This window comes from Tachysurus fulvidraco, chromosome 14, assembly GCF_022655615.1.
Source record: "Tachysurus fulvidraco isolate hzauxx_2018 chromosome 14, HZAU_PFXX_2.0, whole genome shotgun sequence".
Classification (NCBI taxonomy): Eukaryota; Metazoa; Chordata; class Actinopteri; order Siluriformes; family Bagridae; genus Tachysurus; species Tachysurus fulvidraco.
In genome coordinates, this window is record NC_062531.1 from 9,749,426 (window position 1) to 9,762,100 (window position 12,675).

Consider the following 12,675-nt stretch of genomic DNA (forward strand, 5'->3'; position numbering starts at 1 on the left):
GTATAGAGTAGATGAGGGAGTTTACTGGGAGAGAATTTGTGGCATATTTAAACACATTCTTGTGTTCATCTCTCTCTCTCTCTCTCTCTCTCTCTCTCTCTCTCTCATCGCAGCCATTCCGACGGCTTCAGAACGGTTCCTTCGCTGCTGTGTAGAATAGAGAACAGTGGGTTCTCTAAAATGGCTCTCTCGATAACCAAACAGCCACTAAACTGGGGAGGGGTGGAAAGCTGTTCTTCTAAGGGGCAGTTAAACATTTTCAATTCAGGTGTTAACTTCTATAATCTTTCTGCATATTGTGAAGAAATTCTGACACGTATTAAAGGAGTTAAAAACAGATGAACTGCTAAAGTGCTGATATAGCACCTGCCCCATTTTCTACCCACCTTCTAAGTCAAACAGCTAAAACAGAAAAAAAACTTAAGACTGGTTCCAGGTCAAGAATGAAATCTTACTTAGCCAAACTGACGTGTTTGCTTCTGCAACAAGACGTTTTTATTAAATGCAGGCAAGTGCTGAAGCTAAAAACGGTGAATGCAATCTTAGTCTGTACAACTGCGCACCAGTCCACTGTAACGGGAAGAGAATATGTACAGATTTTCCAGTCCTTCTTTACACATGCAGATGTGTGAATGTCTGTGTTTGTGTTTTAGAGGGTGCAAACACACCAGAATGGAGCAACATAGACAAACGGATTTGGAATATTTTCCTTCATGTTAAATCAATGCATCGCACTGCATGCTTGATGAGACTCACAATAGTGTGGGGCTCTCATTATACTGTGTATGTGTGTATGTGAGTGTGTATCTCCCCAAATCTTTTCGATTCTAAAACCACTCTGCAGAACAATGCACCCTGAAATACAGTGGCAATCACTCACTCATTGAATGCCTGCACTAAGGCTTGGTCAGAATGGACACTGGACTTTTGCAGTCACTGTCAGGGGAGCAGCCTCAGATCCACATCAGGGTTTCAGAATGGGTTAGTACAAAAACACAAGTGTGTGTATGTGTGTGTTTACGCATTTGACCACTGTATGCTTATTTGCATGTGTACATGTACTGTATGTGTATGCATATGTATGTGTGCTGTGTATGACTGTGCATGTGGTTTAGTTTTCTCTTCAGCTCACTCAGTCAATAGAGTAATCTCCTTCGCAAGGAGGGAGTTGATGTTGAACGCAGGGTCTGGCACACTCTGGGCGTGGGTTATCTCAACGAGCTCCGTCTCACTCTCACTGGAAGTGGAGCTGGTGCTCATGGTGCTAACGGCATCAGGAATGGTGCAGGGAGGGACGGGTGGGCATGCTTCTGGGGGGATACACACTTCAGGCTCACTGCTGGTCTCGCTGGCACTAGACACCACAGAGAGCAGAGACATCTTACGGATGAGTCGACTAGGCAGCAACGACAGGGCGTAGTCTGCCACGATACCCGCCACGTCCATCCCGCATGCCTGGTCGAACGCTATAAAGCCTACATTGGCATTAGCCTCACAAACCACAAATGAGCCATCATTCAACTGCAGCAGGTCAATACCGCACACATCCATGCCCAGAATGTTGGACACCTGCACAGCCAGCTGCTTGCCCTCCTCACTCAGAGGGCACATCACACCCACACCACCTGGGGAAAGAGAAACTGGACTTAGTGGGTACTTCATATAATCATGCCATCAATCATACACTCACGGGGTATTTTATAAGTTTTACAAGTTTTACATATTCAAGAAAATCCACGTTCATATCCGAGGAGAGCTTCTGAGCTGTTGTAAAGTTCCATATAAGGAAATTCATTAATGTGATCTTTGAGATTTTATATATGGATTACATGCTCAAGTACACTAGTTTTCATTCATCTACAGTAATCTGGCCAAGAGTATTGGATCTGGAGCCTATCCTAGGAACGCAGTCATGAGGGTGGGATATATGCATGAACCTACTCACACACACATTCAAGCCTCGGGGCAACTCAGACTAGTTAGATCACTAATGTTCATGTTTTAAAGGGGTTGGGAGAAATAGCTGTGTGTCCAATTCTTGGCTTTGTTTAGTAATGTTTTTGAAAGCAGTCATTTGCAAATAGTAATAAACATTTACTTGCACTGCAGAGAGCAAGACAAAGATACTAACCATCTGGGTCAAGATCAGTTTAAACTAAACTAGATGGCTACATAAGGAATGAAAAAAGGCTCATTTACACACCAAGGGAGCAGTTGCTCTGCATGCGTCCGTCTGTTGAGCAGCGGAGCATAGAGCCGATCACTCTGCCACCCACAAGCACCACGCGCACATCTCGCCCATGGCTCTCCTTCACATACTCCTGGAATAGGTACGGAGCCTCATGCCGGATTAGGTGGCACAAGTCAGAGAGGTGGTGTTTATCCCGTGCCAGAAACACTGCCTTACCTGTACATGCAAACACACAATTTTTATAGCCCTGATCACAATCCTTATAAAAGTATCAATTGTTTCTTAGGAATTAAAGTATTAAATTGTTTTAAATTTCTAAAAACTTTTTTAAACTCTTTACTGTTTATAATCTTGTGGCTTTATGAAATCAAACTAAACCAGTGTTGAAAATGCTCGTGAAGAGTAAATAAATAAATAGTAAATAGAAAAGTTCACTTATTTCCATAATTAACAGCACTTTTGCAAAACACTGGATAAGAATGCAGTTTCCCAACAAGGTGGAATGCTGCTGGGGTTTAAACAATGCTGAGAGTTTAACTGTCAGTCATACGGTGTGTTTGGGTGCATGTGCATATGCTGCACCACACTCCGCTTAAATTTATTTTTCCCCCAAATCATTTCAGATTATTTGAAACAAACAGATCAGTGAAGGCTCAAACACCAACTTTACAATTTTCTATTTGACCGAATGCCTTTTTTTTTTATTTGTTTAATTCAATAACAAAACTGGCTCATGATGTACAAGGCCTGTTTTTCAGGACATGGCCTACATTTCAAGCAGAGAGGTTTAAACGCCCATGACAACTCCGTAATGCTGGGGAAGGAACAAAAAAGTTTGTGTGTGTGTGTCTGGGTTTAAAACAGCTGCACTTCATTCACCATAAAGCAGCCTCTGGTCATGATGCTGCAATTTCTGCCTTGTTCCTTGTTAAGCAATTTTCCCAGCATGCTCTTTTGTCTTTTAATCTCACTAGTGTGCATTTGGAATGCATGAAGTACAACCCACAAGAAGCACATTTGCAGACACAGAAATAAAAGCAGCAGAACATGTTCGACACTCACCTCTGTGTCCACGAGCATTTTTCACCACAACCGGGTAACCTAATGGTTCTGCCTCGTCAATCATCTTACGAAAGTTGTCATGGCCACCTGGAATCAAACACAGAAACTTTACAAACCCAGTAATAACCAGACTCGTATTTCACCAGTAGTGCATGGTGTGAGATTTCTGCCCATCCTCGAGAGGACCAGTGTGTCAATGTGATAAACAATATCCTAACAAATCACCTCAGTCCCACAGTACATTTACACATACATTAAACACAAAGCATGCTTTTATTAGTCTTTATAACTATTTTTTGATTTAAGAGGTGTTGCATATAATACTATTAAATCATATAATCAATTTAAATACAGCACCTTGCAGAATTCTTGGCACCTTTACTTCAACACCACTTTCAATAAAGGCATTTCAATGAGTAGGATATCTGGGTGCCAGTAATTCACAAAAGGCACAGTATGAGAAGAATAAATTGCATGCGAAAGTGTAATTTTCAAAATCAGCATCTCTGCACTGCATACAGAAATTGTGTGTGTAGAACACTAGTGCTGTGAGGAAATAAAGTTACATGCATGTATATAATTGGGAGTTCAGATGAGCAGGGACATGTGCATCCAGCTACATTTTGAAACAGAACATCTGTTGACATTTTGCAAGGGAAAGATTTCATGATAAAAACACAAATGATGCAACTGAACATTTGGGTTGCAGACACATGATCATTACAGTAACAACAATCCCCTAAATTTTGTTCCTTTTCACGCCACATACAACATAGGGTATGTTTGTAGTAAATAATATTCATTCATAATTAAGTCAGAATGAATTCACTATTTGCACTGCAGTAAAAAAAACGTAGTATTTAAACACAGCTGGTGATGATTTTCAGTGTTGCTGAATCAAATGACAAAATCAGTGCATCGTTATGTCCTGAAAACCCTCCTGCTTCATACTAATTAATACCATTTGGTCCGAGTGCTCAGGTCTTGGCTGCTGAAGCAGTGTATGATGTGGCACTGTTATGAAGGCGTTGGAGACAGATGTGCACTGGACTGCGGAGTGGAAAAAAAGACGCAGGGAAAAGCGAGTGATTTGTGAGGGCCACAGGGAGGAGGGAAAGAGAGAGAAGCAAGGAGAAATCTAATTATAACTGTTCCTCTGTCTGCTCATCTTAGCTGAAGAGAAAAGCGGTTTTCAGTTATTGCAAGGCACACACACACGACACTGCAGAGGCTACACAGACTGCTGGAGTCTCTGCTCATTATGCAGTGCTTAATGCTTCTTGTTTTGGTGCAGCGATTGATCCATGTTTTGAGCTGCTGCAGCTTTTTCCAGTGTCTACAGTCAAAGAGAGGGGGGAAGAGAGAGAGAGAGCACGAGAGATGGATATAAAATACAGGGGGGAGCAAGCACATGAATTTCGTGTTTTCATTTCAATGGTCTGGAGTTCTCCTCGTTCTCTCACTACATGCTGTTGCATAATAAACCCCTTAAGTGCGTCTGCGTGTGTGTGTGTGCGTGCATGTGGGGAACCCAAGACTATGTCAGTCAAGCTCATGATGTTTGATTCCAAACTGTGCATGCATAAATAAGCAAAGAAAATCTTCTACTTCCTCCAGAAATCCATCATCAATGTTGTTGTATTGAAAGGTACATTTGGCTGTACATCGCTAGTGCCAATGCAGCCCTGCATTACAGCCATCTAAATCAGAACGAAACATAACCACAGATATCAACATCCCTGAAATATAGAGCTTCTCAAAAGTGCAAGAGCTGACGTCTGAGAAAGCCAGTAAACACAACTCAAACTTTTACTTCAGTTCTCACTTGATGTCACAGGATGAGCTTTATTTTTACTTTCTCCCGCATTGACTTTTGCTGAACTAGCAGAAGTCTGTTTTTTCAGTTCTCTTGCCACTGCTGATCATGAAGATAGGATGGAATAGCTGAAATGTGAGTAAATGTGCTGGTCTGGTTATGCTATGCAAGAATGGGAATGTAATTATTGTGGCACCTGAACAAATACAAAACAAACCAATACTGCCAGTAAGAGTGTGAACATGTGAGAATGTGGCTAATTGTAGGCATGTGAAGCCAAAACTAGGAATCACTATTAGATTAGAAGATCAGAGTTTAAATCTCAGGAGTTGAGAGCCACTGTTGAGCCTTTGTGTAAATCTCTTAGCTGCAGGAATTGTGTCCAGTCTTATGTACGTGTGTGTGTGTGTGTGTGTGTGTGTGTGTGTTTTAATGCTGACCATAGGAATAAGTATTAGGCAGTGGAACTCCATGTCCTGCAAGCTCTTGAAAAGTCCAGAACTTGTTGACACAGTTAAGGATGGCACTGGGCCGGTTGACCAGGCGGCAACCCATCTTCTCCAGATGCCTCAGAACGGTGATGTCACTGTCCGACTGCACCCATGGAGTAGGAACACGCACTACAGCCACCTGTGGGTATGACGTCACCACCTCCTGCCCCACTCGCAGACCTAAATGAGATGCAGAACAAATCAGGACACACTTAAAACACTCACCTGTGTAGCACATGTAACAGTCATTTACTTCTGATATTAACTTCCTGTTGCTGCCACTCTTGCATTTTCTTAGTTAGCCTGATGATGATGCTAGTCATAAGGGCTTTGTTAAGAAATATAAATGACATGCAGGTAGACATAATCCGGTTGCTTTTATATTACATTGAATGTTGCATAAAAGACATGCTTGACAACACTTTTGTGTACATTATAATTTGTTTGGAAACCAGCACCACGAACAAAATATAATCCTCACAGGCAGAAACACCCAAACACCCCAAGGTATTAGATAGTTTGCTAAACAGTAAGAATGATTGGAAAATAGAGATGTAAATGCCTGACTTGACTACAGTAAAAAAAAAAAAAAACCCTCCATTTTCCCCTGGAACCAAAGAAACCACAGTCACACCTTTTATCTTGCGTCTCACGGGTTCGGGGTTTGCAATTTCACCTACATAAAGCTGAAGCACAGAAAAAAAAACAGCAGCAGCCTCATATGAATCTTCCAGAATCCTTTCTAATCCAAGAACTTTGCTTTGTTGGGATGTATAGTTTTCAAATACAACCGAGGTGCCAACATTTTATGTTTCATCATTGGTTTAATTCATTAATAATCAACAGTAGAATTATTTCAGAAAATTCTCTTTCAATTTATATCTGGAATTTTGTGTGTTCTTTTCCAAAAAGCATTCTTATGAATGCTTTCCATCCAATACATTGAAAACACCAGGATATAAAACATGGGCCATTTTCCAGCCTCTCCTGTTGACCTGCTGTAAATTATACAAGCCGTATTGATCTGCTGCAGGCCAAGCTGAACTGTGAGCCTCAGAAGGTATCTAAAAGGAAGCCAATTTACATTAATTCCCCTCTTTGCCACAAGGTATGTGAGGACATGCAAAATAAGACCTGGCAGGGGCACAAACACAGACAGCATCTCATCCATGCTGACCTTCTGATGTACTATCACCAGATCAGTTACACAACACCACAAACACACGGCCTTCAACTTCTCCGTTTATCTCTTCAGTGACCCACTAACCCATATCCTGTTCTCTCTCCCTGTTTTCATGCTTTAATTACCATGCTTTAATTACACATTTACTATTGTACAGTTTCCCCGGGTGACAGGATCAAACATTGTGTGTTGACTCTTCCATCTTACTTTCAGGGTTGGAACAAATTCAAAAAGAATGCATGTTGGTGCATGAACTTTGGTTTAGAAGTGGTGTCTTTATATTGCAAACAATTATGTATTTTGTATTTATTTATTCAGTTGATATGATTAACATTATGAACCAGTTTCATACAAACAGACAGATCTTTATCAGTACAATAACCCTATTGAGAGACACAAACGGTGTCAGCTATTGTTACTTTTGTCAGCCATGTTCTCTGCTGTAGTTACGGTGAGTTAATGTACCTACTGAAGAACCACCAATACACAACAGGAGACTCATCTGAAGAGAGAATCCATATAACCATCTCCTTTCTTCTTCGCCATTTTAGAAGAAGCAGACTGTCATGGCCACAGCACAATGTCTGCACACAAACAGTGTCAGTAGCACAGCATTCTGAATACAAGACGCCTTTTCTACAAGGCCATTATGATCATTGTGCGTCCACAATGAATGCAAATGTGCGTTTTATAATCAAAGTGGCAGAGTACCATCCAGCTTTCAGATCATTCCTCACTAGAGAATGAAAGTTGTGTCAGATATTACTGCTCTGCTTTCTGACAAATCACTGATTGTGTGTACTGACAAGCTGCTGTTTCTGATGCAACACCCCATGCACGCCGATTTTCTAACAGCGCAGGACCTAAAGAATACATGCAGTGCTTGTGTGTGCACGCATGGAGATGTGAATGCTCAGCAATACAATACGGGTTAACAAGTTCTCTGGGGTTCAGAAAGAATCAGACACATTCACATGGCAAAGTAATCTGTGGCCACAAACCACCCCCCCCTTCCCTTCCAGCCTTCATTCTTCTCTCTCCAATTCCTCCGACACTTCTGCACACTGCTGATCTATAGTTTAGCGGTAAAGTCCAGGCTATGAACTCCTTTAGGTCTGTGTTAAAAATTCAGAAGTTGTTTAATTGATAAGTATATGCATGCACACAAAATCAAAAAGGGGGCAAACAAATTCGATCTTAAAACTATGTACAGCTCCGCAAAGAGCGTTTCTCCGCCAGGAAAAACACACTGTAGGCCACGTATGCACACAAAGGCACACGCAGTATGCAATATCAAGCACCTGCATGAACAATGTTTTTTTTTCTTTCTCTCTCAATTTATAAAAAATAAATAAATAACCCGAGCAGTGTTGTCTATCATTACCAGCACAAAAACATAAAAGGGCAGGTCATTAAAGTATTAACTTCCTAAATAGCTTCCGATTCACTAGAGTTTGTTTGTCTCAATGGGAATATTTTATAGGTCCCTCGCTGTGTAGGGTGTTTCTAGCTGGAAGCCTTTTGTATGTTTGTGTTCTGTATTGAAATAGAATGTTCTAAAATGTTTAGAAAAATGTGCTTTGATAAACTGTCGCTAGGTGATTTAATGCAAAATACACTAGTGTGTAGATTTTCTTGCCTTTGATTTAGTGTTAATCATTCATGCAGCCCTAGTGTGTATTAATGTTACCACTCTATCTGTACCTAGTAGCTGCACTGTTTACATGTGGGAGGAAGTACTAACCCATAAGCACGGAAGTCTAGCTTGTGCTGGTATACCAAAGCAAGCAGTGACAGCAAAACCACAATGTTACATTTCTCATCTGCCAGTGGAATGGCCAATGCCATACTGCAGCCCACATGTGATGCGCCACTCTCTCCCTCCATCACACGCACTGCACGATGCGACATTCCCAGCTTCACAAGTCTCAAATGCATGCCGATTGTTTTGTGTGGCTTCACAGCACGTTCCCTCTATCCTACAGATCACACATGCTGCCCGGATACAAAAGCAGCCTACAGCTGGGATTCGTGTGCGAGTGCTGGCTGTGCCATGTGGCTAGGTCAGGACTCTAGTGTGAAATGCATGGTTATATATGGCATGTCCTGATAAGTTACCCCTAAATTCAAATCACTGCATTGTGTTTGAAATTTCATGCATCTTTTTAGCCAAATGATGACCTGAGAAGTTAGGCGCAACACAATATAATGAATGTTCAAGTCAAACATCCCAATCAAAAAGGGGTCTTGTGTTGATGACGCAACTCTAAATCCCTGGGCTGTCCAGCTGTCCAAGGGCCTAATCTGAGCTTGCCACGATTCAGGCTAAAAGATTAACCTCGCCCACATCCATGCACAAACCTGGCCAACACACACCTCCTCCAGTTTTGAGGTCATGTTCTCTGAACAGGTATGAACCTGCAAATCATAATGAGAAATCATTTATTAAACAACAACAACAACTCTGACCTGAAGAGAAGCAGAAATTAAAATAGGGGGCATCTTTAGCCAGCACTACAACCACTGAATTATTGTAGAACTCTACAGAGCTCAAGGTGATATGTGTATCCCTTTTGAAAACAGTTTTTTCCCACAAAATGATGTTATTCAGAATTAAATATAGATATTGAAACTGAAAATACCACAACGCAACCACAACTTCACAAGCATTTGGACTGCTTTTGAAAATAATCTCCTTGTATATCAATCCATCAAACGTCAAATTCTCACTACCCTCTTCAGCCCTGTGCCACCCGCCACCGCACCCCACCCGCACCGAAACTGCAGACTGAACAATCTGCCAATCCTCCAGATGGCAACATGCGGGAGCCAGGAGACACCAAGCTGATGCTTAAGAGAAAGCTGACCAATTGCCTCCAATCTCTGCAGATCTTCTGTGAAAATCAGCACTCACAAACATCTTAAAAGAGAACAGCTGGAACCTTTAGCATATCCACAGTCTCTGCACCTAAGAGGTGACCACAGGCATAATTTACAAAAGAACTGAATATAAATGTGTAGATTGGTTTATTACTTAGTTGTACTATTTACTGTTGTAGTATGCATTGGAACAATCCAGTCTAGCTTGTAAAAGGTCCAAATGAAATTTAAATGTGTTACTCTAATGTCTGCTCAGCCATTTTTTTAATATATATATAAAATTGCTACAGCCGACATGTAGAAATATGGTGTATTTGCTTGGGTAACTTCGGTTTCTTTTTGGTTTTTAGAATCCCAACTGAATATGATCTAGCTTCAAGGACAAGGACAGACAATGGTGTGAACACACCTCAAAAACTACGGCTTGGCGTTCATTATTATCTAGTGGTTGACGCTTTGGTGCATCATGGGCCCAAGACAGACTCATTCTCCTTTAAGCAATCTCATGTTTCTCCACAGATTCCTTCTGAAATGAACATGTTTTCCTCAATCATAACCCCTCTGTGTGTGTGTCTTCTTCCTACTAGATAACAGCAACCCACACACGATTTTCCATCCTCAGTGTGTGAGAATTGCCAGTATGGATGGTGTATGAGCTGTGAGACGAGAACAACCATCATCACACCTATCAAACCAACAAACCTCTAAATCCTGGGAAGCCATTTTACATTAAAACACCATATAATCCTACATCAAAACTGCACCATTATTTCTCTCTGGTTCTGGTTCAGCAGCTCCTCAGAGAAAAACACCAAACGGTCGTCTGATGCTTCTAATACAGCAGCTTTAAGGAACGGATAAAAAAAACAATAAATGTCGTTTTTAACGGATTTTTTTATTATTTTGATTTAAGGTCATTAACGTATAGACTGGATGGTGCGCGCGCTTTATTACGTGCGGACCAAGAGCGCGCGACCAGTCGCTCGTGAGCACGCACGCGAACCAATTAATTGTTTATTTAACGTGCCTCAAAAACAACAACAAAAAAGGTATAAATTCTCTGTTATTTCATCTCATTATACGATGTTTCTTATTGGATACGCCACTGCGAATTTCTGCGGCGGTGTATGGCGAAGTACCGTTGGAACAATTGTGTTAGGCGGCCACTGTCATACAGATTAGCATGAAGCTAACTACATCTCATAACCCATCAATAAAAACATGTATAATCCGGTTACACAAAGATAAGTCTTTCATTCCTGGCGTTATTCAGAAACATCTGTGTGTTAGAGAGTGTAATAGTTACCCAGCTGTCCGTCCGTGATGGTTATAACGATCTCGTCCATCAACAGATAGCGGAATTCAACGTCGTCCTCGACGCATCGCTCCTTCAGAGCCCGCAGGATCTGAACTTGTGGATATTCCTGGCTAATGCGCCGGTCAGTTACAAACCACACCCGTGAGCACATTTTAAATATCGAAATAAAACCGTCTGAACACTTAAAACCGCTGGTGGGTTTAAGAGCACGCGGGATTCAGACTCGGGCGGTGACGGCGCTTAAAACAATAGGGACGCAGCCGCGGGTTTGCTAACTCGAGTTAGCGCCTTCAGCTATTTATTTCCACCGACTGCCAGGTTCTTGAATCCCGCAAGATAAACAAATTAATAAAGAAGCCAATCTGAAAAATGTGGGATGAGAAAGCGAGAAAGGCTGCGCCTGGTCTGCAGCGAGGGCACAGTTTAACTGCCCTGTCAAGGCGCAAACAAAAGCCTCCACGCCGCTGCTCACTAAAGCCGGGACTCGCTGCACTCACGCGCTACAGCGGTGCGGGTGAAAATCTCTACAAAATGGTGGAGAACAGACGCAGTGATGGAGAGAAGGCGGATCGTCGGCGCCTCGGTCTCACTGGTGGATCGAAAGGCGGTAGTGACGAGCAGGATCCAGGCTTGGCTCAGGCCGCGATGCTGAAGAGGTTGGAAAAGACGCACGCTTTATTTTCAACCCTGCAATTTTGTTCAAGCACGCGCTTCGTTTACAATTCTCTTCCTCGCGTTCTAAAAGAAAAAAACGCGTCCAATGGGGATCGAGCGCTCGCTCCGCTGTTGACCAATAACAACAATGTCGTCGTCAGCAGGAGGAGAGGATCGACCAATCAAAGAACGGCGTCCGAGGAGGCTCGAGTATTTCAGTAGGCCAATGAGGATGTGAAAATTGGGGTCGGTCGCGCGCTTCTGTGTTTTGGCGCGTGACAGGAGGGGGCGTGAAATGAGTGCGCTCTTCCCTCGAACCGGTTCAGACCGGGCGCAGGCGGGTTTGGTGGCTGCTGTTGGTGCGGTGTTTCCGTCTCAATCTATTGACACGCGAGGGATCATTTAAAAGTTTTGCTCGTGGCGCAGTGCTCGTTATTATTATACTATAATTGATCACACGGATGTTTAACACTCGGTGTGTTCACAGTAACGTCATCACACGAACACAAAAACGCCCCTTTGTGAAGCGACTCGTCTATATTATCATTATTAAATGAGATAAAGGCAAAACTACGGATCTCTATTAAGTCTGTGTTCTCTATAATGACGTAGGGGGAAATAATGCGGAACCACCTGGTCCTTTGCGGCAAAACAGGCGCTGCGAAAAAAAAAAAGAGTTTTGCTTTGTTTACACCGTTTGTCCGCGTGCGTTGCGGGGGTTGGTGGGGGTGGTGCTGTTGAGCATGACGTCACCTTTGACCAATAGCTAGCCGGTTTGATCTGGTCCTTCTTACGGTTAAGTTACCTCAGTAACATCAAGACGACAAACGGATTTCTTCAAGCATTATGCAGCAGTTACTCCAAAATAAGACCAACTTAAAAGTTGTTAGCCCAAATTAACTAAAGCTACATGAAAGAGTTTTATAGTTTATCACCAACGAATGCTAGTGCACAGAAACTTGAAGGATTTGGATGAGATTGATGAACATAGTATCATCTGCAAATTTCATTAACTGTTGTCACTTATAGTGCATATTACACTACCGTGTTTGTTTGTTTGTTTGTTTGTTTTAGAAGCCA

General features: G+C 42.2%; 1 protein-coding gene across 1 annotated transcript; it reads right to left on the reverse strand.

The window, feature by feature from the left end:
• Positions 1 to 465: 465 nt before the first annotated feature.
• rimkla (ribosomal modification protein rimK-like family member A) lies at positions 466 to 11,751 on the reverse strand. Its single transcript, XM_027166479.2, has 5 exons — positions 10,930 to 11,751; positions 5,510 to 5,740; positions 3,254 to 3,340; positions 2,204 to 2,407; positions 466 to 1,625 (listed from the first exon to the last, which is right to left on the reverse strand). The coding sequence occupies exons 1-5, from the start codon at positions 11,090 to 11,092 to the stop codon at positions 1,129 to 1,131; spliced, it is 1,182 nt and encodes a 393-aa protein (XP_027022280.1). The 5' UTR covers positions 11,093 to 11,751; the 3' UTR covers positions 466 to 1,128.
• Between the last annotated feature and the right edge of the window lie 924 nt (positions 11,752 to 12,675).